Below are 26,011 nucleotides of genomic sequence, written 5' to 3'. Positions count from 1 at the left end.
TCTGTGTGACCCCAGAAGTGTGCTTATATTGAATAAGTGGGAAATGCTGAGTTCTCAGCACTTGAAATTTAGGTCACTTACTTAAGTGCCTAAATGAAGATTTAGGAACCTAACTTTAGTCACCCATTTCTTTAAAAGTCTTGCCCTGGATTTTCAAAAATGTCTAACATTTGGTAGGGGCTGTTGAGTTCTCAGTACTTGTGCAAATCAGGCCAATTTTAGTTAGATGTCTAGCTATAGATTTTTGAAAACTTTGTTCTCAGCCTTCAGTAATTAACTCTTTTCTTGTTTTCCCATCCAAAAAATTCCTTTTATTAATTCACCCTTTTGCTGTAGATAATAACCACTACCCACACAAGTCATTTATAAGCTCACTGTGAGTTGTGGTTTTAAAGGTCATGTTTTGGAAGTCGTAAGATTACAGGAAAAGATGAAAGCGTAGCCCCACAATTCTAAACATCTTTCAAAGATGTGTGTCTTTGTCCCTTCAGGATGACTGTAGCAACTAATTAGAAAATTGTTATTGTGATCATTATCATTTTGCCACTTACCTTCTCTCAAAGACATTTTCTGCATAAAAGGCATTTTTTATGAATCAGTTAAAATTTGAACAATCTTATTTTTGCTTTTAGGGTAGTTCAGTTAGCTATAGCTGAGTCTGCATCCAGGTAGCTAGAAATGAAGAAGTATGCCTATAATAACAATCTATAATGTCACTCCTGAAGTACTAGGAGGTGAGAGCAATGTAATTGAACATCTAGTTAATACAAATCTTTTTTATTTTAAGACAACTGAATTACAATGTAGGTGCCCATTTTAGAGCTAATTTGCAGATCTCAGTATCTGACTCACTTTCAAAGAGGTTTAATAGAATCATAAAATATTTTAATGACTGTACCATGGCACAGTGTGTCATGTTCTAGAATTCTGATACAGCTGTAGCTTGCCTAAGACTTTTCCAAGGAGATTTTTTTTTTTTTTAGAGAAGAGCATTTGCATTCATTCAAGCTGTTAATTATAATCATTTTCCCACATTATCTCCTGATAATATAGCTATATGCTAGAAACAGGAATCTCATCTGTTGCTTACAGCAGCAGATTGAGATTTCGTAGGATTATGGCCAGATTTTTCAAGAGTTCAGTATCAGCAGTTATTGAGGGGTCGGGGCGGGGGGAGGGGGAGAGGGAGAGATAACAGCATTAGGGAGATTAAAATAATAGCTATCCTGGAACAGATCTCTGGTATCGTCTAAGAACGGTAGTTTTGATAACTCATGGTTAGGTTTGAAAGGATTAGAGCTCTATCCGTAAATATCAGTGAACGTTGATTTCACCGAACACACACGCCAACAAAAATATTTTCATCAGTAAGAATCAAGAATTTTCAGACAGGCAAAGTATGAAAAATGCTGCTTGAGAACTTCTTAGAGTTTCATGTAAGGATATTTACTTTGTATGTTTTGACATGTAGTAGACAATTTGTAGTTTAATGATTATAAAGCTTTTTTTTTAATCTCAGTGTCTATTACAAAATTGTCTGTTTTCCCTCCCCCCCCATAATTTTTCACAACTGTGACAATTTAAATCGAAAATAGATTTTTTTTTTAAAAACGCTCAAAAATAAGCACTGAAAATATACGCATCTGGAGGTGGGAGACAAATGTGTAGGAAGCACTAGAGTACCTTGGGTCAGGGCCTTCCTTTGAGGGCCTTCCTTGGCACTATTTTATACATTAAGTGAAAGTTCTTCTGCTCTGTGGGGAGTAGCTGCAATGTGTGTAAAATTGTTTGTTTCATTAAAAAATATATAGGACATAGGTATAATGTACTTGGGCAGCTATTTGGGTGGGCAGGGGACAGTTCTTTTTCTTGTGTGAGGATGGAGAAGAGAAACTGATCGTATTTCAGAGTTAGGGCTCAGTCCTGCAAGTTGCTAGGCACTCTAGCCCTAATCCAGGAAAACATTTAAGCAGGTGCTTAATTTTATGCATGTGAGCAGTTCAGTGGTACTGGATCAGAGTAAGAATGATCAGTACCTTGTGAGATTGAGCCCTAACTGTATATATTTTGTAGATTAAACATAGAACTTCTTTAAAGTACAGGAATGTCATTTTTGTTTCGTGTGTGTGGGGCAAGATCTAAAAACAGCTTGTTGGAGAGGAGATTCCAACGGACCACCTTAGCATTTGTATTTCCTTTTTGGTGGCAGGGATTTAATTCTCTTTATTCTTAACTCAAGGTAAACTACAAAATTGTTGATGTTGTTGACTGCTCAGGATCAAATGACAAATGGCAAGGTGAAGGCTGTATTTATAGTAAGACCTCGTGTCTGGTTGATCTGTGGAGGTACCCTTTATTTATTTTCAAATAATAGTCGTAAAAGCCTCAATACCACTAATATTGTCCAGCATCAGCTGAAATATATGAAGAGTTTGCCATAAATATTTTGGCAAGAATTACATAACCAGCTGATCTTTGTCTACTTCATTCCTTGTGGGATTGAGAAACACAACAGATCTAAACTCAGAGCAGGAAAAAGTCAAACACTCCTGCCATAATATTCTTACAATAAGCTGCTAAGTATGCCAGATATGATTAATTATACCATGCACAGCCGCAGTTTGTTGGAACTGCTTTGTGCTGAAAGGTGCCACTGGAGCAGCCGTCCAAACTGTCTACTTCCCCTTAAAGCACAAAGTATGCAAGTCACCATGGGGGTAAATGATCCAAAACTAGACTTCGTTCGTGCTTGGTGACAGGTTGTAAATTGACACTGTTCAGTCACATGGACTTCTTCTGCCAGGAAGTTCAAATGAGCCCTGTGATGGGTATGGCAATTTCCTACAATATCTTTGGGAGACCTTACTGAATTAAGTCTAAGTATCTTTGGAGTCCGTTGTATTAAATTAATGATTTATGTCTTACGGGCCAGGATTGTATACCGCCTCTTAAGGGGGAAGATGTCACACATGTGAGACCTGAGGGTTCAAAGGACTGTGTTCAAGAATGTGCCAAACAAGGATGGACTTTTGGAACAAAAAGTGTTAAGGGGTTTTCCTGGAGAATCTCTAGGGGGAGGTGAATGCAAATTAGCAAATGCCAAACTTTTTGAAGCTATGTCCTGAGGTGTGGGCCATTGTCTGCTGATAACCCGTTACGTGAGGCCGGGCTCAAAGGCCCAAGCTGTATAAAGGAAAGCTTGAGCTATTCATGTTTCCTCTGGTTATAAATCTTAGATTTATGAGCTGTAAATCACAGGGAAAAAACAGTTATGGCTTTTGAATGACTCACACCTACCAGAGCCTGATGTTGGAGTTGGGGTGATCTCTGGTAAGCTTTTTAGCGTGCATGTGGGTTCTTTTTTTTTTAATATGATTTCTCTGTAGTGGTTACATCAAAGAATAAATGTGCGTGCTTAGAAAGTGCTGTGTGTAACTTGTAATTGCGGGCAATACACTGGACATAGCCTCTGGAGAGAAAGCAAAGTACAGATGCTGGCTTTTAGATAGTTTGGCATGCTGGGAATATCAGTGTGAGCAGGGAATCATGCAGCCTGGAAAACCCTTGGTCGAGAGAGAGAGGGGCTGGTCTCCACCCTAGAGAGGTGATGGCTGAGGAGGTGGGAGCTGAGAATGGGTGCCCTCCGTGGACCACGTAAGGGGAATACAGGTGTAATAACCCTGTAACAAACACTTTTAATAGAGAGAATAGTATATTTTTACATGATTGCCCACTGGCTGATATTACAGCAGCTTCATTTAATTGAAAACGTTTCTGCAGTGATATGCCTGTAAGCTGAGCTATCCTAGCAGAAAAAGCTTCTCTCTAAAGACCAGTCCACACAAGAGATCCACTTCCTAGAAACTACGGTGCTAATAAGCGATGGTCACATAAACACCACCACCACAAACCTACTGACCGCTATTCCTACCTACATGCCTCCAGCTTTCATCCAGACCACACCACATGATCCATTGTCTACAGCCAAGCTCTACGATACAACCGCCTTTGCTCCAACCCCTCAGACAGAGACAAACACCTACAAGATCTCCATCAAGCATTCTTACAACTACAATACCCACCTGCTGAAGTGAAGAAATAGATTGACAGAGCCAGAAGAGTACCCAGAAGTCACCTACTACAGGACAGGCCCAACAAAGAAAATAACAGAACACCACTAGCCATCACCTTCAGCCCCCAACTAAAACCTCTCCAACGCATAATCAAGGATCTACAACCTATCCTGAAGAATGACCCATCACTCTCACAGATCTTGGGAGACAGGCCAGTCCTTGCTTACAGATAGCTCCCCAACCTGAAGCAAATACTCACCAGCAACCACACCACAGAACCACTCACCCAGGAACCTATCCTTGCAACAAAGCCCGTTGCCAACTGTGTCCACATATCTATTCAGGGGACACCATCCTAAGGCCTAATCACATCAGCCACACTATCAGAGGTTCATTCACCTGCACATCTACCAATGTGATATATGCCATCATGTGCCAGCAATGCCCCTCTGCCATGTACATTGGTCAGACTGGACAGTCTCTACGTAAAAGAATAAATGGACACAAATCAGATGTCAAGAATTATAACATTCAAAAACCAGTTGGAGAAGACTTCCATCTCTCTGGTCACTCGATTACAGACCTAAAAGTGGCAATACTTAGACCAAAAAACTTCAAAAACAGACTCCAAGGAGAGACTGCTGAATTGGAATTAATTTGCAAACTGGATACAATTAATTTAGGCTTGAATAGAGACTGGGAGTGGAGGGGTCATTACACAAAGTAAAACTATTTCCCCATGTTTATTCCCCCCCCACACTGTTCGTCAGACATTCTTGTTAACTGCTGGAAATGGCCCACTTCTAAGGAGTCAGTGGGACAGTGCTGATACTCAGATACTATGCATGAGTGTAAAACATCACATAGGAATTGTAGGAGAAAAACTGAGATGGTTAAATATTTTATAAATCCTGTCAAGAGACTATTTTAGAATAAGAGGATATTTCTACTGAGATACAACGGGGTCAGTCAAAAGTTTGTTGCTCTTTGTGCTACTGTTCTCCCGAGGAGTTAGGAGGATTTTACAAACTTTCAGCATTTGACACTGACAGAAAGCTGACATTCTGATGATACACTGTCAAAATGTTCCCTGAGCAGATCCCAACTGTTGAGCTGCCACAGCTGACTGGCAGTATGAAGAAATATTGCTGAAGCTCTGGATTCTATTTTGTGTGAGACAGCAGCAGCGCGATGATGAAAATAATGTCTTCAGTGCCGGCTAGTACACATCCATTTTGATTTTCTTTACCAGATGGTCTCATGATGGAGGCACTGAAATGAAAAGAACAGAGGGAAATAATAGAGAGCAAGAGGTTTCAGAGTAGCAGCCATGTTAGTCTGTATCCGCAAAAAGAACAGGAGTACTTGTGACTCCTTAGAGACTAACAAGGGAGCAAGAGAGATCCCTGCAATAGAAAACAATTGATAGGAATATAGGTTTTTCATGCTTACTCAAAACACTTTTCTTTGGCAGGTAAATACGGTTTTAAAATGTCATGGTTAGAACAGAGGTGTGACTGTTTACATGCTAAAATGTGAGGAGATTGGATCCAGGATGATTTCTATAGCATAAAAGCTGTCAAATCTGTTGTGTGGTAGGTTGAGAGAATCACTTACAAAGGACTGTCTGGAAAGCAGTTTGGAGCTGTAGCTGTCTGATTTGAAAGTGCTCAGGAGGAGAATCCACATGGATGACCATCTCATTTATTTGACTAGTTCAGCTCTAATGATCATGCGGGCCCATTAGTACATATATAATGGTAGTATGGATACTGTATATTTTCTCACTTAGACTTGGAATTTGAAAGGACACTCTTTTAGACCGGAAATTGTCAAGTAACCCAAAGAATTACCTTATCAGGTTGGACTTACTGTAAGTCTCAATATATTTTTCTGGAATTAAAGACTTGTATTTTATATCTGATACTTGTAGAACCTTTTCTTGAAATAAGTCTTTCAGTTGTGAACAAACAAGTACACAGTCTCCAGCCTTAAAGATTGTATCTTGGTTTACAGTACAAAACGGTTCCTGAAGTAAAGTTCTGTCCCTGGGATTGTTTGGGATGAGAGTGCTGTATAGCTTTGAAGGCAGATTGGCTTTAAGGAGACCACACTCCCAACTTAAGTGGCCCCTTTAAAGACGGAAAGCAAGTGTACCTTCTGCTAATAGTGCTGTAGGGACCCAGAATAATAACTAGTTCACATCCTGCTTACCTGCTCTCTAATCATCCCCAACCCCTTTCTGTCCAGGAAGTGAGCATGTACTTGTTCAGATTGCTTATGTTTGTCTGCTGCAAGGATTGGTTGTGAGGAAAATTAGTTATTTGAGAACTAAGGTAAGATCTGCATGCCATATAACATAAAACAGTTAGGAATATAGGACTGGAAGGGACCTCCTCTGTGACAGCATGGCGCATATTAAATGGCTTAAAAATTGGTTAACAGATAGGTCTCAAAATGCAATTGTGAACAAAGGAATCATTGAGTGGTTGTGTTTCCAACAGGGTCTCACAGAGATCAGTTTTTGGCCTGGTGCTATTTTTATTAATGATCTGTAAGAAAACAAAATCATCATTGATAAAGTTTATAGATGACACTAATTGGGGGAGTGGTAAATAATGAGGAGTACAGACTGAGAACAATCTGGATCATTTGGGCGCATGCAAACAACATATGTTTTAATACATCAAGAAACACAGAATGCAGGCTATACTTACAAGATGGGGGACTCTATCCTGGGAAGCAGGGACTCTTGGAAAATATTTGGAGGGCATGGCGGCTAATCAGATGAACATGAGCTCCCAGTGTGACGCTGTGGCCAAAAGGGCTAATGCGATTTTAGGATGCATAAACAGGAATCTCGAGTTGGAGTAGAGAGGCTATTTTACCTGTGTATTTGACACTGGTGCAGCCACTGCTGGAATCCTGTGTCCAGTTCTGGTGCCCACAATTCAAGAAGGATGTTGATAAATTGGAGAGTGTTCAGAGAAGAGCCACCTGAACGATTAAAGGATTAGACAACATAACTTATAGTGTTAGAATCAAGGAGCTCAATCTATTTAGCTTAACAAAGAGAAGGTTAAGAGGTGACTTGATTACAGTCTATAAGTACCTACATTGGGAACAAATATTTAATAATGGGCTCTTCAGTCTAGCACAGAAAGGCTGAACATGATTCAGTAGCTGGAAGTTGAAGCTAGGTATATACAGACTGCAAATAAATCATATATTTTTAACAGAATAATTAACCATTGGAACAATTTACAAAGGATTTAGTGGATTCTCCACCAGTGGCAATTTTTAAGTCAAGATTGGATGATTTTCTAAAAGATATGGTCTAGGAATTATTTGGGGGAAGTTCTCTGGTCTGCCTTATACAGGAGGTCAGACTGGATGATCACAGTGTTCTCTTCTGGCCCTGGAATCTGTGATTCTGTTAATAGTCTTCCGTCACAGTCAACCTGGTCACATAATTTCATTCATAAACTTATCAGTCTCCATCCTAAAACCAGCTAGGTTTCTTGCCCCCACTAGTCATATTGGATGTCTATTCCAGAAACTCATGCATCTGATAGATAGAAATCTGCTGTAATTTTTCAGTCTAAATTAATTAATGGTCAGTTTATACCAATTTGTTCTTACGCCAACATTGTCCCTTTGCAGAAACATCACTTCTCTCTCCCTGGTGTTTACCCCACTGATGTGTATACAGAGAGCAATCATACTCTCAGCTTTTGTTTTGCTAGGCGGAACAAGACAAGGTCTTATCCAATCCCGAGACACACAAGCTACCGTGTCTCCTCTTGTAAGATAAGCTTTCTATTCCCCTATCCTAGTAGCCTTTGTCTGCACTTGTTCCAGTTAGAATTAATCTTTCTTGAACATGGGTGACCAACACTGTACACAGCATTCCATCTGAGGTCTTCACCAGTGTTTTCTACAATGGTACTAATACTTCCCTGTTTCTACTGGAAAAACCTCACCTGGTAAATCCTTTGATTGCATTTGCCTTTTTTTGCAGCTGAATCCCATTGGTGACTCATAGTTTTCCTGTGATCACCTAATATACCCAGGTCTTGCTCCTCCTCTGTAGCTTCCAACTGATGAGCCATTAGCTTATAGCAGAAATTCTTACTAGTCCTTAAGTGCATGACCTTACACTTGGTACTGTTAAATTTCATTCCATTTCTGTTACTCCAGTGGTAGATCTGATGACTTTGCCATTGTCCCTTTCATGTGTGCATCATTTTCATGTGCAGTGTTGAGGCTGAGGGATACAATCTAGCTGCTATGATCCTGTTATTCTGTGCTGTCAGTCACAAAGTATTGAAATTAGAGAAAGGGAGGGCCTCTGCTCTAGTTCATCCCCTTGGTCAAAATGCAGTATTATTGCCTACATAGTTTAATTTTATCCTAATCTTACCATCTATAACCCTGGGCAGCCATAAACTCCTTAAAGGAGTTGTACCTGTTGTCAATGGTTATGGTAATCTTGGGTTCCAAGTCAGAAATAAAACTTCGGTTGAATAAAACTGGATTTTAATTCTTCAGTGCCTGGTTTGTGTTTATGGTTTGTCTAGTCTTTTATAAAAGTCTTTTTGGTAAGTGAGCATGAAAGGGAGGGACTTAATAGCACTGGTGTGAGTCAAACCTGTTTGCAGGTGGATGTTGTGCAAACTTCCTATTCACTTTCTGTAGCTCATTGAATCATAGAAGATTAGGGTTGGAAGAGACCTCAGGAGGTCATCTAGTCCAACCCCCTGCTCAAAGCTGGACCAACCCCCCACTAAATCATCCCAGCCAGGGCTTTGTCAAACTGGGCCTTAAAACCCTCAAAGGATGGAGATTCCACACACCTCCCTAGGGAACACAGTGAAATAGTGTTTCCTAATATCCAACCTGGACCTCCCCCACTGCAACTTGAGATCATTGCTCCTTGTTCTGTCATCTGCCACCACTGAGAACAGCTGAGCTCCATGCTCTTTGGAACCCCCCTTCAGGTAGTTGAAGGCTGCTATCAAATCCCCCCCTACCCCCACACTCTTCTGCAGACTAAATAAGCCCATTTCCCTCAGCCTCTCCTCATAAGTCATGTGCCCCAGCCCCCTCATCATTTTCATTGCCCTCCGCTGCACGCTTTTAGTCAGGAATTGAGGCAAAAACTTTGTTCTATTCTACCAAGGTAAGAATTTTGGTAAAGTCAGATGGGAGTTCTGTATAGTAAGTACATCTGTGATGCATGCAGCTCACAGCATGGAAACCTTACAGTTGGAGGGTGATGGCAAGTTATCTGTGACAATGTCCAAAGAATATAGAACAGTTTGTGTTTCCTAAATTGACCAAAAAAACCCCAAAGCTGTTGGATATCTGCATTTACATTTGCCATGAACAGCCATTAGCTACAAAGGTTCTACTTAAAATCTTTTTAAAGTGCATCTTGGCTATTATTCTCTTACTTTCTCTGTGAATGTTCTGCATAAACTCCAGATGTTTAGATTAGATTATTATATGAGATCTTGTCATACAGGTAGGTTTCCATTAGATGAGACTTTTTATTAGGTCACTTGAAGATGCCTATTCATCGTTCTGTGCTGAGCTCCTGCATTACTAATTCCTTGTTGCCTGCTTATAAGCTCTAGATTTCTGTTTCATTAAAAGAATTAACAAGTAGCAAGATGGACTGAATTCGTGATAACTGAATTTAGGTTTCAGGCTTGCATTTTTCTCCCTGAAGAATTCTCCTCCATCTGACCTCTTTAGATGGGTTTTTGAATTATTGTTATTAAATTATGTTGAGTTATTTCTCCTCTGAGGATGGCAGATGGTAATTTTCTTGCAGCTTGAACCTGCATGAAATTCTTAGGTTAGATGTAAATATATTAACCAATCATCCACTGTGTATTAGAGTTTTGCTTATTCAGTTACTTTTGTTAAAGGGTGACTTTTTTTCAAAAAGATTTAATTTATCCAAGTGAACTTTGTCAAAATATTTAATAAAGTTTTAAAGTACAGATTTTTCTGGTAATCCTGTTTCATTTTATGAGCAACATAAATTAATAAAATATATTATATAATATAATATATATATATTGCATTATATAAGGAGTTAAGAAATGTAATCTGAAATAATTAATTACTTTTTAATTAGGAATATTTTAATTGATCCTTCGTTATTCTGTCTTAATAATGTGGCAAGGCAGTAGGGTTTATAAGTAAATTAGCATGTGCTGAAATTTTACTTGTTACTCTTCTTTCATATTAAGGTTTTGGGACGGGGTGGAGGCTTGCAATTATAAAGATACTTAATTTTATATTGCTGAATGATTTTTCAGATGAATGCACTGGACACACTTGGTCAAACAGCTTTGCATAGGGCTGCTTTGGCAGGTCACTTGCAAACCTGTCGCCTCCTGCTGAATTACGGCTCTGATCCCTCCATCATCTCCTTACAAGGTTTCACAGCAGCACAGATGGGAAATGAAGCAGTGCAGCAAATTCTAAGTGGTGGGTAGAAATAGACTTCATATTTTAACCTTCTCCCTTTTTTTTCCCCTCAGTTGTAATGACTTAAACGTGATTTCTCTGAGACTGATTCTTTCAGTGTTATATAAAGTTTTGTCTTCCCTCTGCTACCGCACCACACGCACAAATGTCTGCAGTTTACTTTGTGTTTGATACCTTTTATAAAGATCTGCTCTAGTTCTCCAGTTATTTTATGTAATAAAACACTGCCCAGTAGACATTTAAATGTAACCTGCTACATTGCAAAAAATCAATATTTGTTGAATGACCTGAATAACCCAAGGTGTCATAAATGTAAAGGGAAGGGAAAACACCTTTAAAAGCCTTCCTGGCCAGAGGAAAAACCCTTTCACCTGTAAAGGGTTAAGAAGGTAGGATAACCTCACTGGCACCTGACCAAAATGACCAATATGGAGACAGGATACTTTCAAAGCTGGAGGGGGGGAGAAACAAAGTTTCTCTCTGTCTGTGTGTTGTTTTTTGCCAGGAACAGGAAAGGAATGGAGTCTTAGAACTTAGTAAGTAAGCTAGTTTAGATATGCATTAGATTCTGTTTTGTTTAAATGGCTGAGAAAATAAGCTGTGCTGAATGGAATGTATATTCCTGTTTTTGTGTCTTTTTGTAACTTAAGGTTTTGCCTAGAGGGATTCTCTGTTTTGAATCTGATTACCCTGTAAGGTATTTACCATCCTGATTTTACAGAGGTGATTCTTTCACTTTTTCTTTCATTAAAATTCTTCTTTTAAGAACCTGATTGCTCTTTCATTGTTCTTAAGATCCAAGGGTTTGGGTCTGTGTTCACCTATGCAAATTGGTGAGGATTTTTTATCAAGCCTTCCCCAGGAAAGGGGGTGTAGGGTTTGCGGAGGATTTTGGGGGGAAAGACGTTTCCAAGCGGGCTCTTTCCCTGTTATATATTTGTTAGACGCTTGTTGGTGGCAGCAATAAAGACCAAGGGCAAAAGTAAAGGAACCTTGACACAAGATAATAAGAATGGCAGAGAGTATATTTCTCATTTTACTCTTATTTATTTCCTCTGTCCCAAAGTACAGACCTGTGGATTGCTAGCTACTGCTGCCCTCTGCTCGGGATGTAGTACCTACTAGAAACTGGACCCTACCTATAAAGATATTTGAGTCCCATTTCTAACATTTTGGATTTTTCTAAAGCTTTTAATATTGGTGGTGGGAAGACTCAAAATAAGAATACTTTAGTAAGTGTAGGTATATTTTGCATGTGAGAGTCATACGCTCTCCAGCTCCACCCCCATTTAACTGTCTTACAGATGATCTCTCCAGACATTAGCAGTGTCTGTTGTCACCAGAGTACATGCTGGGGCATCATACCTAGTATGAACCAGCACTCCAGAGAGCCTCTCTACAGATATGAAAGTATGGTTCCCATTAACTGTATAAATATGCTCGCTGCTTATCTTATCTATAGTCATTTGGGGTATTCAGCACATAATTCTAAAGGATGTGTTTTTTTTATCTTTGGAAGTTAGTTTTAAAGAGTTCAGAAGTGTTAAAAGAGCACAGATCAACATATTAAAATAACCATTCAGAGGAATTCCTGAAGGGGCACAAAGGTTAGATTGTTTTTTCTCAATTGCAAACAGATTATTTTTGGTTTGTATGATAAAAAATTATCCAACAGGAAAAAACTTGTTTTAATATATGGAGCAGAGTAATTTAAATGATGCTTAAACTCCTAGTGCCTTTAGAAACACTAAATATTTCTTCTTATTGCTGTCTTGAGGTAAAAGGCATGAGCAGAAAAATATATCAATAGTTGTAAAAGCAATCGACTCCCACTTCAGATGCTGTGATTATCCAGTAACAACTCACTGGATGTGATTATAAAATCATAAAGTTTATATGAATTATAGAACAGCAAACATATGTGAAGAGTATCACTGTTTTCAGGTAGTTCATTAAGCACTTCCATCTTTTTGTGCATGTGCCTTTTTGCATGCCTGTATATATTACACTATTATTATTATTATTATTATTTGTACAAATTAAACAACACTTGGTAATGATTTTTGTATGCCGGGATTTGAAAGGAGCCAGTGAAAGCCAGTAGGAACTGGGCACCTATTTCCCTTAGTCTCCTTTGAAAATTGAAAACTTAAATGATACCATGGGCCTGTTGTTTTCTAGCAAAAAAAAAAAATCTTCAATATGAAGGGGGTACCATTTTAAAAACCAAAGCTTGTAAAGTGTGGGTACATAAAGGAGATACGTACCTATGTATACATTAGATATGTATATCCTCTCTCTCTGTGTGATTTTATGTATGTGTATTAGAGAGAGAGTGAGAAAGAGAAATAAAAATTTAGGGAATAAATGTGGAGAGGGTGATTAATCATGTTTCCCTTACTGTTAAAGAGATTATCGGAATTTAATTTCAAGAAGAGGTAAGGCAAAGCTTTAAAATTAAGCATTTTGAAAAGTAAGCACTTATTTGTCTTTTCTGTGAAAACTTCAATTTCTTCTTTGAGTGCTTGTTCATGTCCATTCCAATCAGGTGTGTGCGCGTGCAGCATCCGTCGGGTTGGCCTGGGCGACCCACCACCCCCTCCATTCCTTCTTACCACCAGTGACGGGGGCTGGAACTCTGGCTCAGCAAGTTCGTTCTTTATCTGGTTGTATATAGTTAGTTCGTTAGTGTTATTAACGTTGTTAGTGTCTTAGTATAGAGTTTGTTGGGGGTTCTCCCCAACCCCCCCGCCACTCCAGTTCCCGGAACCGTGGTATGTCGCAGTCCCCCGGTTTCAAAACCTGTGTGGAGGCCAGAGACGATGCGGCCTTTGAAAGAGCAGTACTCCAATCCGTGGATAGCTCCAACCCCAGCTCCTAAATTTGGCTTGGGAGTCACCTGATTGGAATGGACATGAACAAGCACTCGAAGAAGAAAAAGCAATTACTCACTTCCCTTAATTATTGTTCTTCAAGATCTGGTGTTCACGTCCATTCCAATACCCAGCCTCCTACCGGAGCAGCCAGCAAGAAGGAACTGAGGGGGTGGCGGGTCCCCAGGGCTCAATATTAGGCGCCATGAAGGCACGACTCCAGGGAGTGTCCAGGCGGCCCAACGGATGCTGCTAGGGGAAAAATCTTCCAGCCAACGTACACACGCGCGCGCACACACCTGATTGGAATGGACGTGAAAAACACATCTCGAAGAGCAACAGTTACAAGAAGTGAGTAGCCATTTTTTCGGACATCATGCAACGCTGGTTTTCAGCACAGGAGGCAGTATTTTTGCACTGCTCAAAACTCCCACCTATCTCCCTCCTCCATATACACACGCAAACCCCCCGCAAAGATTGAGGCTGACGTGATGCACGCAAGGGCTTTGTGTTGTCCTCAGAACAAAAAAGGGTTGTTGAGCATGTTTTGTTCTGTGTTCCAGGTAATCAGATGTCTTAGTCCTGTTTATATATTAAAATCCTATAAATATCTCTGCAGATTTATTTTATATAGGATTCGTTTGAAGAAATATTTTTAAATATTCAATTGAGCTTGATGTAAAGACTCTTATTTAGCTCCATTATTGCATTACTGAGAAGTATTGGTTAAAATTATCTTGGAGTATGCTTGATTTCCCCCCCCCCCCCCACATGTTTTACAAGCAGGGATATTTCACAGCTATGAGATCACAACCGTTCAAACAGCTTTCTGATGACCTCATGGGTGGGAGGTCTGTCTTTACTCAAACTGGTATTGAGATTTTGATTATGACCATGAAATGCAAATTTCTAATGTATGAAGGTTCATAAAATGGGCTGATAAGAAAGTTTTCTAAACTCCTGTTAAAAAAAAAAAAATGCTGTTTGTTTATCTTCTCTTAAAGCGTAAGTACCTTTGTTTCTTTGCTCAGTCAGCTTCTCAAATATTCAAAGCCTTTCCTTAATCAAATCTCAATCTGGTGGAGTTTTTAATTTCCATTTCCAAATTTAATTAGATTGTATTTCTGATTTTTGTGATCCTACCTTCATTTCCCGCTTGAAGTCAGTTCCTGGGCCATATTGTGGTGTTAGAGGGCAGAAGGCCAGAGAGCAGATAAGGAAACAACAACTGAAGAGCCAAGTCCCAGGTGGCGTTCTGTGACCCTATCAAAGCAGTAAGGTACTCTCCAGTGCAGCCTCCCTACTTCAAAGCTTTGAGGAGGCTGTGGTCAGGTGAACTCCAGCAGCTGTTGGGGAGAGGAAGGGAAATGGGGTAATAGACTCTTACTAAGATCATGACTGGAGGGAGAGGGCTAGAATCTGAACCTTCTAAAAATGAATTTGGTTCATGCCGTGGTCTGCCCAGGGCTGCTGATACTAGCAGGGAGCCTACTGCATCCCCTTCCAGCAGCTTTTGGCACATCATTTACTAATGTCCATGCTGGCAGCTGCCAGTGGTGCTAGCTTCCTGGGTAGGCTCAAAAGAAAGACTTAGCCTTTCTGGACATACCAGAGGTGCTGATCCCATTCCTGAGTTTCCTCTGCCCTTGCTCTTAGTGAGCATTTCCCCACCTTTGCAAGTGGGTTCCTAGGTTCTGCCTTTTACCTTCCCCCGTAGCTAGCGCTGTCCATTTCTCTCTCCTTTCTCCTCTACCCCCTGCCACACACACTCTCTCTCTCTCTCTCATAGAGACAGAGGGGAGGCAGATTAATTTACCTTTGTGGCAGGGTCCAAGAACAGCAGCTAGGATCATAGAATCATAGAATATCAAGGTTGGAAGGGACCTCAGGAGGTCATCAAGTCCAACCCCTGCTCAAAGCAGGACCAATCCCCAATTTTTGCCCCAGATCCCTAAATGGCCCGCTCAAGGATTGAACTCACAACCCTGGGTTTAGCAGGCCAATGCTCAAACCACTGAGCTATCCCTCCCCCCCACACAGGCAGGATATCTACTGCCTGTGTGCTTTGCAACCTTCTGCCGGCTATGTCATCACAGGATGTGTCAGGAAGAGAAAACAGGGTATACAAATGAGAAATACAACCTCAGATTGAACTGGCAAATCAATTTACATGCACAGCTAGCTGGGAATTCAGATGTCCATTTGTACTAGTTGTGCGCTTCTGCAAACAGTTGATTTCACTAACTGGTTAGAAATAGCAGAGTGAGAATTGTGGACGTTTTAATGACACCAGATCACTCTGTTTGTGTACTTGCAGAAGGTGCTTGTATGGTCTGTTGGGTTAATTTTTTTAATGATAGTTAAAGTTTTATACACATTTTTAAAGCTTTCTTTTTGTCCTTCAAGAATTACCTCTGCAGACCCGCTTTCTTGTGGGCATACTCCTTGGCACTGCAAGCTCTGAACCGTCTGGAAATAGTGGGCCCTGGGGCAGTGTGCCTGTGGTTTCAGGGCCTATAAGAGACCCCATCCCCAAGTGCTTCCCTTTTGACCTGAAGTAGGAAATAGTCTCAGAATCACCAGTTAGGCTACATTACAGAAATAATTATTCCTCAGCTCCTTAAACTGAAGAGGGGTTAAGTAATGTGTCCTCCCACTCTGAAAAACAGTCTCCAGTAAAACGATAGGAGAAAAGAGTATAGTTATCAGAAATGTTTGTGGCACAGATGCCACTTTCGACTCATATTTTGTTGTAAAGCTTGAAATACTGAAGAGTTTCCAATTCAGCAGGCAAAAGTGATCAGAGGACAATAAACTTTCCAGGGTCAGCTGAGCTCCCACTCCTTTCCACCCAGCCTCTTCCTCTCTTCCCAACTGACTGTCTTTCTCACTCAGGTGCCTCAGTCCTGTACAGCTCTCAGTTGGAAGAAGAGGAAGCAACATCTGGTCAAGATGGGTGAGGGAGGGGTACAGTTTATGGCTGGGTTTGGAGCTAATGCCTGTAATTTTTAACTATCCATTAAAAAGGAGGAAAGATATATTTAAAATGCATCTTTTTTATTGCCTCCCCATTCCCATTCACTTTTCTTAAACCAACTCTGTAAATAGAGGCAGAGAGATTTTGTTTTTCAATTTGGTAGTTGGTGATGTTGTGACACTTGAGCCTACAAATTTACCCAGATTGTGAGCTTAACTGTAAAAAGTATGTAACAATTCATAAAATGTTACGATAACCAAAAATAGCAAATGTTGAAGGGCACAGTACAAAAGGAATGCAAAATAACTCTGTTAGTCTAAACAAAATATCTAAGTCAGTATAATTCAAAAAAATGTGTTTTGCTACCCCTCACTTTTTGGGTCCTTAAAAGAACGAAATTTTGTGGGGAAAGTACAAAAGAGTTTTTAAAAAGCACACTTGAAAGAACAGACAAAGGCTACTGAAGCAAGCTTCACTATCATGGCTGCCACTTCCTCTATTTCTTGGGACCCCGGGCCTTCCTTATCCTGATCTTCAGAAATGTCCTGACCAGACCAGGCCAGGGGGAGAGAGAGGGAGCCAGTTTACAACCCAGATACCACCTGGGATGAAAGAACTTTAACAGCAGCAGCAATAAAAACAGTTAGAGCCCATGTCAACTAACATCTTCTCTTTTTTCTAAAAATGAACAGTTATTACCATCTTTAATACCATCTAAGAGACTGTCAAACAAGGAGTTTTTTCTTTCTAAAACTCTCTCCAACTAAAGATATAGAAAACAAAAAATGTTAAAACGAGAGCCCTATTTAATACTGTACATTTCAAAGGTTTTAACTGTTTCTCCTTCTTTTCTAGATCTTTAATAAAAGGTTAAAAAGGTTTTTAATAGTATATTTGCCATGGTGCTAAGCAGGCTGAGGTCTCTGTACACCAAACCCCAGACCTTGTTTAAAACTGTTTAATATTAGGCAGTAACTTAGTTACATTAACACCTCTGGCCCATTATTCCTTCTAAGTTAATATAACTGTGTACAATTGTTACATCATCAAGAAATCCCACCTGGCCAATCAGAGTGCACCCTGGACAATAATTGCCCAAAACCAGATTCTAGAGTCCGGCTCCCTCTCCCTTTGCTGTGTTGGCTCTCCAATACTACCAGGAGTAAAAAACTGTACAATCCTATTCCAGTCTCTAAAGTCAGCAGCTCTGCACCTTATTGCCTAAGTGATTTTTGAAAATGGGACTTAAGCTGTGCTAAATTGCTTAAGCACTTTAAAAAAATTGCGCCTGTAGTCTCTTTGGTCAATTTAGAAAATGCGTGAGGCTGAGTTTGTCCGTATTTTGGTGTAGGGCTATGTAATTATCAAAGTTTCTTTTCTTTTCTGTAGAAAGTACACCTGTACGCACTTCTGATGTGGATTATCGACTGTTAGAAGCGTCCAAAGCAGGAGATTTGGAAACTGTGAAGGTAGGTTTGTCTAGGTGATACTTGTAGGATGGAAAGTATTACTGAGCAAGATCTTCTCTGCTAGGAGAAGGTGCAATGACCTAAAAATCAAAAGGGAATCCTACAAAAAGTGGAAAAATGGACAGATTGCTAAGGAGGAATACAAAAGAATAGCATAAGCATGTAGGGACAAAATCAGAAAGGCTAAGGCAAAAAATGAGTTACACCTGGCAAGGGACATAAAAGGCAATAAGAAGTTTGTTAAATACATTAGGAGCAAGAGAAAGATAAAGGAAAGTGTAGGTCCTCTACTTAGTGGAGAAGGAGAACTAATAATTGATGACATCAAGAAGGCTGAGGTGTTTAATGCCTGTTTTGCCTCAGGGTTCACTAAAAAGGTTAATGGTGACCAGATCGTCAACACAATTAAAATTAACAAAAAGGGGGAAGAAACAGCAGCCAAAAATGGGGAAAGAACAGGTTAAAGAATATTTAGATAGGTTAAATATATTCAACTCTACAAGGCCTGATGAAATTCATTCTAGGGTACTTAAGGGACTAGCTGAAGCAACCTTGGAACCATTAGCAATTATCTGTGAGAGCTCTTGGAGGATGAAAGAAGTCTCAGAGGGCTGGAGAAAGGTTCTATTTTTTACCCATCTTCAAAAAGGGGAACAAAGAGGAGCTGAGGAATTATAAATCAGTCAGTCTTACTTTGATACCTAGAAAAATACTGGAACATTTGTAAAAAGAAAAGGAGTACTTGGGGCACCTTAGAGACGAACAAATTTATTAGAACATAAGCTTTCGTGAGCTACAGCAAGCTCTAATAAATTTGTTCGTCTCTAAGGTGCCCCAAGTACTCCTTTTCTTTTTACGGATACAGACTAACACGGCTGCTACTCTGAAACCTGTCATGGAACATTTGTGAACACCTAGAGGATAATTGGATTATAAGAAATAGCCAGCATGGATTTGTCAAGAACAAATCTTGCCAAAACAACCTAATTTCCTTCTTTGACAGGGTAACCGGCCTAGTAGATGGGAGGAAGCAATAGATGGGATATGTATCTTGATTTTAGTAAGGCTTTTGACTCAGACCATTTGAAATTTTTATAAGTAAATTAGGGAAATGCGATTTAGATGAAGTTACTATAAAGTTGGTGCAAAACTGGTTGAATGACCGTATTCAAAGAGTAGTTATCAATTGTTTGCTTTCCAACTGGGAGGATGTATATAGTGGAGTCCTGCAGGGATCAGTCCTGGGTCTGGTATTATTCAATATTTTCATTAATGACTTGGCTAGTGGAGTAGAGAGTATGCTTACAAAATCTGCAGATGACATGAAGCTGGGTTTTGAGCATTTTGGAGAATAGGATTATAATTCAAAATGACACTAACAATTGGCTAATTCGTCTGAATTCAGTAAGATGAAATTCAATAAAGATAAGTTCTTTGCAGTACTTCATGTAGGAAGAAAAAATGAAAGGCACAACTAGAAAATGGGGAATAACTGGCTAGGTGGTGGTATTCCTAAAAAGGATCTGTGATCTTCAAACTGAATACGAGTCAACAATCTGGTGCACGGGAAGTAATTGTCCCACTCTGCTCAGCACTGTTCAGGCCTCAGCTGGAGTACTGTGTCCTATTCTGGGCACCACACTTCAGGAAAGATGTGGACCAGTTGGAGAGAATCCAGAGGAGAGCAGCAACAACGACCAAAGGTTTAGAAAACCTGACCTAGGAGGAAAAGTTTAAAAAAAAAAAAAAAGGGAAGGGGAGGCTGTCTTGAGAAAAGAATCTTTAAATGTGTTAATGGCTGTTATAAAGAGGACTGTGATCAGTAGTTCTCTATGTTCACTGAAGGTAGAACAAGAAGTAATGGGCTTAATCTGCAGCGAGAGAGATTTAGGTTAGATATTAGGAAATTTTTCTAACTATAAGGATAATGAAGCTCTGGAATAAGCTCCCAAGAGAGGTTGTAGAATCCCCATCATTAGAGATTTTTAAGAACAGGTTGGACAAACACCTGTCAGGGATAGTGTAGGAATACTGGGTTCTGCCTCAGCTCACGGGGCTGGACTGGATGACTTCTCAAGGTCCCTTCCAGCACCACATTTCAATGATTCTGTGATCTTGGTTCTGTCACTGGTTTCATTTAAATGTTCAGAAATGTTGTTTTTCCTTGTTCCTGTGGAATGACCCCACTCTCCCATGCTTGGGCACTTGTGCACATGAGAGTTCAGGCACACACTCAATAATGTGATCATTATACGGTGTTTTCCCTACCTAACCACTGTTTCTTCCATTAACTGTGGAATGCAAAGCGTCCGTGAGCAAGTATTCATTAATGCCAGTGCCTGTAAGTGTGGTTACCGTACATAATTTGTTTTAGATAAAAGAACAGCCACAAAAGTCAGATCTGGCACATGGTACGTACCATAATTATGGTTTAAATAGAATTTCTCTTTTCAGTGTTCTCCACCAATCCAGACATTTGGAATTATAGTTCCTCCCAGCCATCTGATGGAGACAAAGCACACATGCTTTTGAGAATGTCACATATAAGGGTCCAGATATCCCTTAGCCATTAGTAGATTGAGCACACTGTGTCCCCCTAGCAGGCCGCCAGAGGAGAGAGAGAAGTAGGTCCTTGAGATCTAAAGGAAGCCGCATGGCACACTTTGGTCTGTGGCTGCCATAGCAGCACATATGAGGCACTGAAAGCCAGTGAGCCTTAGCCCCTCATGCAGGGCTGATGAGAAGGGGAGAAGAGGAGACAATTATACTGGGGCCCCAAGCTCAAGGGGGCCCTAAAATGTCTTTAACAAGGGTGAAATGGGAGTGAAATTGGAGGGGAGGGGTCCCAGAAAACATGATGAACAGGGGCCCCAATTTTTTCTCGATGGGCTTGCCCATGTGTAACAGGGAAACCCCCACCCCTTTGCTAGCATATCCAGACCCTAGCAAGAGAATGAGGCCCCAGTCCAGGGCTGGGCTCCAATTCTGCTAGCATTGCCAGACCCTCCTCCTGCATGAAGTGCCAGGGCAGCTTGGGCTTGAGAGGGGTGAACAGGGCCAAGTGTCCCCTCAGAAAGCCCCGAAGAGGTAGGAGGCGCCACACCAACTCTTTAGGGCAGGAAGGGATTCAGGAGCCCCACAACAGGGTGACTGCTCCTTGGACCCCAGTATCTGCAGCTCCCAGGATAAAGAAAAGGAGTAGAAAACAGGGACAGACCAAACTCTGCCCCTTCCTTGGGCAGGTGCAGCACTTGCCTTGAGGAGGGACACTGGTCCTAGGAAAGCCCCCTGTAGCTTTCATAGTCATGTCTTGGTTTGAGCTGCAAATTGAACTTTCTTGGACCTTGAGCACCTTCCACCATACCCATGCCAGCTGATGAGCAGGTCTAGCACCAGTCTTCTTCCTGCAGAAGATTTGCTCTCCACCATGGAGCAGGGAGTGTACAGGCAGCTGCAGCCCCGGGAATCAGCTTCCCACACACACACCATTGCCAAGCAGACTGGGGGCAGAGAGGAGAAGCTGCTCCAGCTGTTCTTAACAACACTTTAGTCCTCATAGAAAATGCGGGATGGGAGCATCTTGCTGGTGTGTAGCTCTGCCTGCAGATGCTCACCAAACCTCGTCAGATCAGAATTCCAGCTCCCACAGGGGCAGGTAGGAGATTAAGGACAAAGAGCAGCCACCATTCTGGGTTACCCCTGAGAAGTGAAAGGGATGAGCTAAGGAAAGAAAGCAATGTGCTCTTCCCTCTCCATGCCCCCAACTGACTGTGCCCAGCTTGGCTCCACGTGGGCGGAGACGCTGAAGAAGAGAAACCTCTACAGCTGTCACTTGGAACAGGACCACACCTCCAGCTGCCTCCTCCTATTCCTCCTCGTAGGGCTCCCCTGCTGTTCAGTCCGGACTTCACGAAGATTTGGGGCTCTGCCTTCTGGTCTTTAAAGAGCAAGCCAGGACAGAGACAACAGGAAGAGTGCAGCCCCCATCCATTCCATTGCAGAGAAGAAATAGCTGAGTCCTGGTCACAGAATACCACTCAAGATGTCAGTCCAGTCAGACACCACTCAAGTCTGCAAGGCCTAGCTGAGGAGGAGGTCGAGCAGTGAGAAATAGGCTTCCCCAATCTTAAGAGAAGGCTGAACCCCTTACAGAGGGGACCAGCCAGTAGCGTAGCTGGGGGGAGCGGGGCAGCGGCTGCTCTCCCACCGAGCAGAAGTGGGGCCTTTTTAATTTTTACTCGCACGGCGGGTCAGGCGGTGCTCCGGGTCTTCAGCGGCACCCGCTTGTATTCATCTGACCGCACTTCGGGTCTTCCGCGTCGGGTCCTTCACTCGCTCCGGGTCTTCGGTGGCATTTTGGCGGCAGGGGGTCCAAGTGAAGGAGCTGACGCCAAAGTGCCACCAAAGACCCGGAGCGCCACCGAGTGAGTACAAGCGGGTGGTGCCTTTTTTTATCTCCACTCCCCCTGTTTTCTCCACCTGGGTACGCCACTGGGACCAGCCAACATTGTTAGAGGTTGGCATGTACTTGGGAGGTATTTGCTGGGGCCAGGGAACTTTTATCCTCCTCTTACAGGGCTCTACCTCTATGTTGGAGTAGAGACTAGGGCACCCTAGACAGAAAACCAGCCCAACAAGGCTCTTTGACCTCCGGGTGTCAGACATGGAGGTGCTCCTTTAGAGCCTGAGGGATGGGTGCTGCCATGTCAGAGGTGGAAAGAGAAGTAGCTCTCAAAGATCTTCTTGACAAATGAGGTATGCCTGACAAGGTCCTTCATAGTTACTATAGCTTCAGTACATGCGACATGCACCTCCCATGGGGCAGTGAGGTGCCTACTGAAGCTTGGAAGGTTTCCAGAGGCCAGAAATGAGAGCTCTGAGCAGGCCAACACTCTCCCAGTTATGCACTCGAATATGTTGTCCATGTATTACACCATACAGGATATAATCCTATCAATGGGAGCCTTAGCAGAGGGCCAGAGACCCCTGCAGCTAAAACAGTGGGTAGCATATTCTACCTCCAACACCAGGCTAGAAGCCATACCCTTTTTCAAGGCAGACTTTTTTCAGGAAGAAGTTGGAGAAGATCCACTAGCTCTTAGCGTCTTCAGAGAATTGAGGTCCAAGAGATTCCCAGCAGGTCCCCAGAATTTCAGATCAGTAGGCACGTATCCAGGGAGACGAGGACCTACTAGCTAGTCCAATAAAAAAGGCAGACTAACAAAAGGATTAGCTTTTTATGTTACCAAAGAAGAGATAACAGACTGCAGGGATCCCTTTCAGGCTTTAAATCGTTTGTCTGACGGTACAAGGGCCTGAGCGCAGAGTCCCAATGTCACAGGAAGGCTGAGGGATTTCTTCCACATATGGGTCCCACCATGGGTCATGGACATGATAATAGACCAGTATGCCTAGTTAAGGGCAAAGTGAGATGATCAAGGGACTTTGTCGTTCTGTTGCCCTATAGCAATGTCAGTTACAGATACAGGCCAATCAGCTGGTCTGGGGAGAAGAGGGGGACACAAGGATCTACTTAATTGTCTCTAAAATAGTGGAGGAGTCTTTGTCCAGTTTTGGACTTGAAAAGAGTCACCTCCTTCCTCGGGATTCAGGATGGAGTCACTAATGCCTGTTGTTCAAACTGAACCATCTCCAGGATATGCCAATCCTTGAGTCTCACCAGAAGTGTCTTAGATTCATGGAAACAGGAGCAAATCGAACAGATATCCTGGAAACCGCACCACCCCCCACTGTTCCTCAGACATTCTTGTCAACTGCTGGAAATGGCTCACTTTGATTATCACTACAAAAGGTCCCCCCCCCCCCCCCGTTCTCCTGCTGGTAATAGCTCACCTTAAGTGATCACTCTGGTTACAGTGTGTATGGTTACACCCATTGTTTCATGTTCTCTCTGTATATAAATCTCCCCACTGTATTTTCCACTGAATGCATCCGATGAAGTGAGCTGTAGCTCACGAAAGCTTATGCTCAAATAAATTTGTTAGTCTCTAAGGTGCCACAAGTATTCCTTTTCTTTTGCAAATACAGACTAATACGGCTGCTACTCTGAAACCTGGAAATACTCTGGACCTTGGATTTATTGTATATTTAACCCCTTCTCCCATCCGTGATAGTCAGGGTACTACAGAAATTTGCCAGATCTAGGGGAGCTTTTTGTAGCTCCAGTATGCTGGAGGGGGGATAGCTCAGTGCTTTGAGCATTGGCCTGCTAAACCCAGGGTTGTGAGTTTAATCCTTGAGGGGGGCCATTTTGGGATCTGGGGCAAAAATTGGAGATTGGTCCTGCTTTGAGCAGGGGGTTGGACTAGATGACCTCCTGAGGTCCCTTCCAACCCTGATATTCTATGATCTAAGAAGGCAGTGGTACCTGGAAATGGTGATGTCTGTGTCCCCACCCTCTCTCCAGCTCTTGTTAATTCTGTACCCAGGGATATTGTCCAGTAGTTCATGATGGCCCAGCACAGTTTGCAATCTCAATTGAGGCCACAGTGCCAGTCATCCTGGATATCTTGCAAGCTTGTGTAACTTTGAGCTTGAGCGTCAGGTACATTCGAGTTCAGGCCATGATAGTCACAGTGTTCAGAGGCTCAGTTGGTGTAGTCTCAGTTGGCTATCACCCCAAAGTTTCCAGATTTCTGAGGGCAGTGGATAAACTGAGAGTGGTAGTTCATTATCCGAAGCCTGCATGGGGCTTGAATCTGGTGTTAAGTGTTTCCATGGCTCTCCCTTTGGATCATCTGAGAAGCATTTCTCTGTGACTACTATCCTTAAATCCTGTTAGTAATAGCATTATGTTCAGCAAGAAGATAAGGGAGCATAATCCCTTTCCTGCAAACAGCTGTATATAATTTTTCTTGGACAAAGTCATGCTAAAGACTTGGCCAGAACTCAGGCCCAAGACATTGTCTGTCTTTCACCTAAACAGAGAATTTGCCCTACCTACGTTTGGTCCCAATCCTGAGATGGCTACATTGCTCGAGCCCTGCAGATTTGTGTGGATGGGACAACAGAGTTCAGGCAGACTCAGAGCTTTTCATCATGAACCAGGGTTTAAAAGTCAATTGCTATTCAGATCTGCTATCTCTGGATGCATCAGAGAGGCTATACAGCAGGAAAGAAAGTACACCTGTAAAGTTCATCCTATCTGACAAGAAGGATTTGCAACGTTACTTCACACATCTTTGTCAAACTTATGGAATAAGCTTGCAGATGTGCCCTTTGTCAAAAGGTGTTGCAGGCAGTTGTCTAATGATGATCACACCTGTAATAAAATGATTAACTTCACTGTGGAGGTCTGAAGCATCTTCACTGCCGTAGAAAAGAGAAGGGGAAGGCTTCCTTATCTGTTTTCTTTTTTGAGCTCTTCTATACCAGTTCCTATAAAATGCTGGTTCCTGTCTCATGCCTGAGAATGTCAATGCAGAGTCCCTGATATGGTCCAATTGCTACAGTTAGTACAGTTATTTAATGGTTTTTGAATAGCATCAGTCTAAATTTTTCTTTAATACTGCTTTCGAAGTATTCAACTGAAGGCTGAGCGATGACAGACCTTGGTAGCTGAGTGTATGGCATCCTCAAAAGTCTCAGTGTTATCCTTTAAATGACGGTGCACATATACATTGCATTATACGTGTATGCTCCCAATGCAGTCAAGTTGGAGATTTTTGCCAGCAGTATCACTACACGACACATCTGCCCCTGCTCTCCTTGTGCTCTCAGGCAAGGACATAAAAGGGGCGTCCCGCTGCCCTCCTGTCAGGTCCTTCTCGCTGCCTGTGGCAAGAGTTGGAGCTCCCTAAAGCCTTAGCTTTGGTCAGCAAGCTTTAGAAAACTTTGTCCATAGTTGTTATAGTTATACTGTAAGTGTATTTTAGTGTGTAGCATATATTAAAGTACTGAATAGTGTAGTATAGTTATGTAGATATAGTTCTATTAGTACCTGGAGGATTTACTATGACAAAATCTCCAGGTTTTAGATAGTGTGCCACTTGCAGGGCCATTATCCCTTTCACAGATGGGCACAAGAGTTGTCTGATTTGTTTGAATGAGGGGCATGTGGGGGTCAAATGCTTTATTTGTACCTCCTTTCCCACC

At 41.8% G+C, this 26,011-nt stretch overlaps 1 protein-coding gene across 2 annotated transcripts in view; it reads left to right on the top strand.

The window, feature by feature from the left end:
- The window catches only part of TNKS (tankyrase), a 287,701-nt gene that overhangs the window by 212,673 nt on the left and 49,017 nt on the right, over positions 1-26,011 (top strand). For both annotated transcript variants that reach the window (XM_073340169.2, XM_073340168.2), the window contains 2 exons: positions 10,406-10,577; positions 17,817-17,896. In XM_073340169.2, the coding sequence (XP_073196270.1) occupies positions 10,406-10,577; positions 17,817-17,896 (252 nt within the window). The remainder of the gene's footprint in view (positions 1-10,405; positions 10,578-17,816; positions 17,897-26,011) is intronic.

The sequence above is a fragment of the Lepidochelys kempii genome, chromosome 4, assembly GCF_965140285.1.
Source record: "Lepidochelys kempii isolate rLepKem1 chromosome 4, rLepKem1.hap1, whole genome shotgun sequence".
Taxonomy (NCBI): domain Eukaryota; kingdom Metazoa; phylum Chordata; order Testudines; family Cheloniidae; genus Lepidochelys; species Lepidochelys kempii.
Note: the sequence above shows the minus strand (reverse complement) of the source record. Positions and strands in the feature narration are given on the sequence as shown.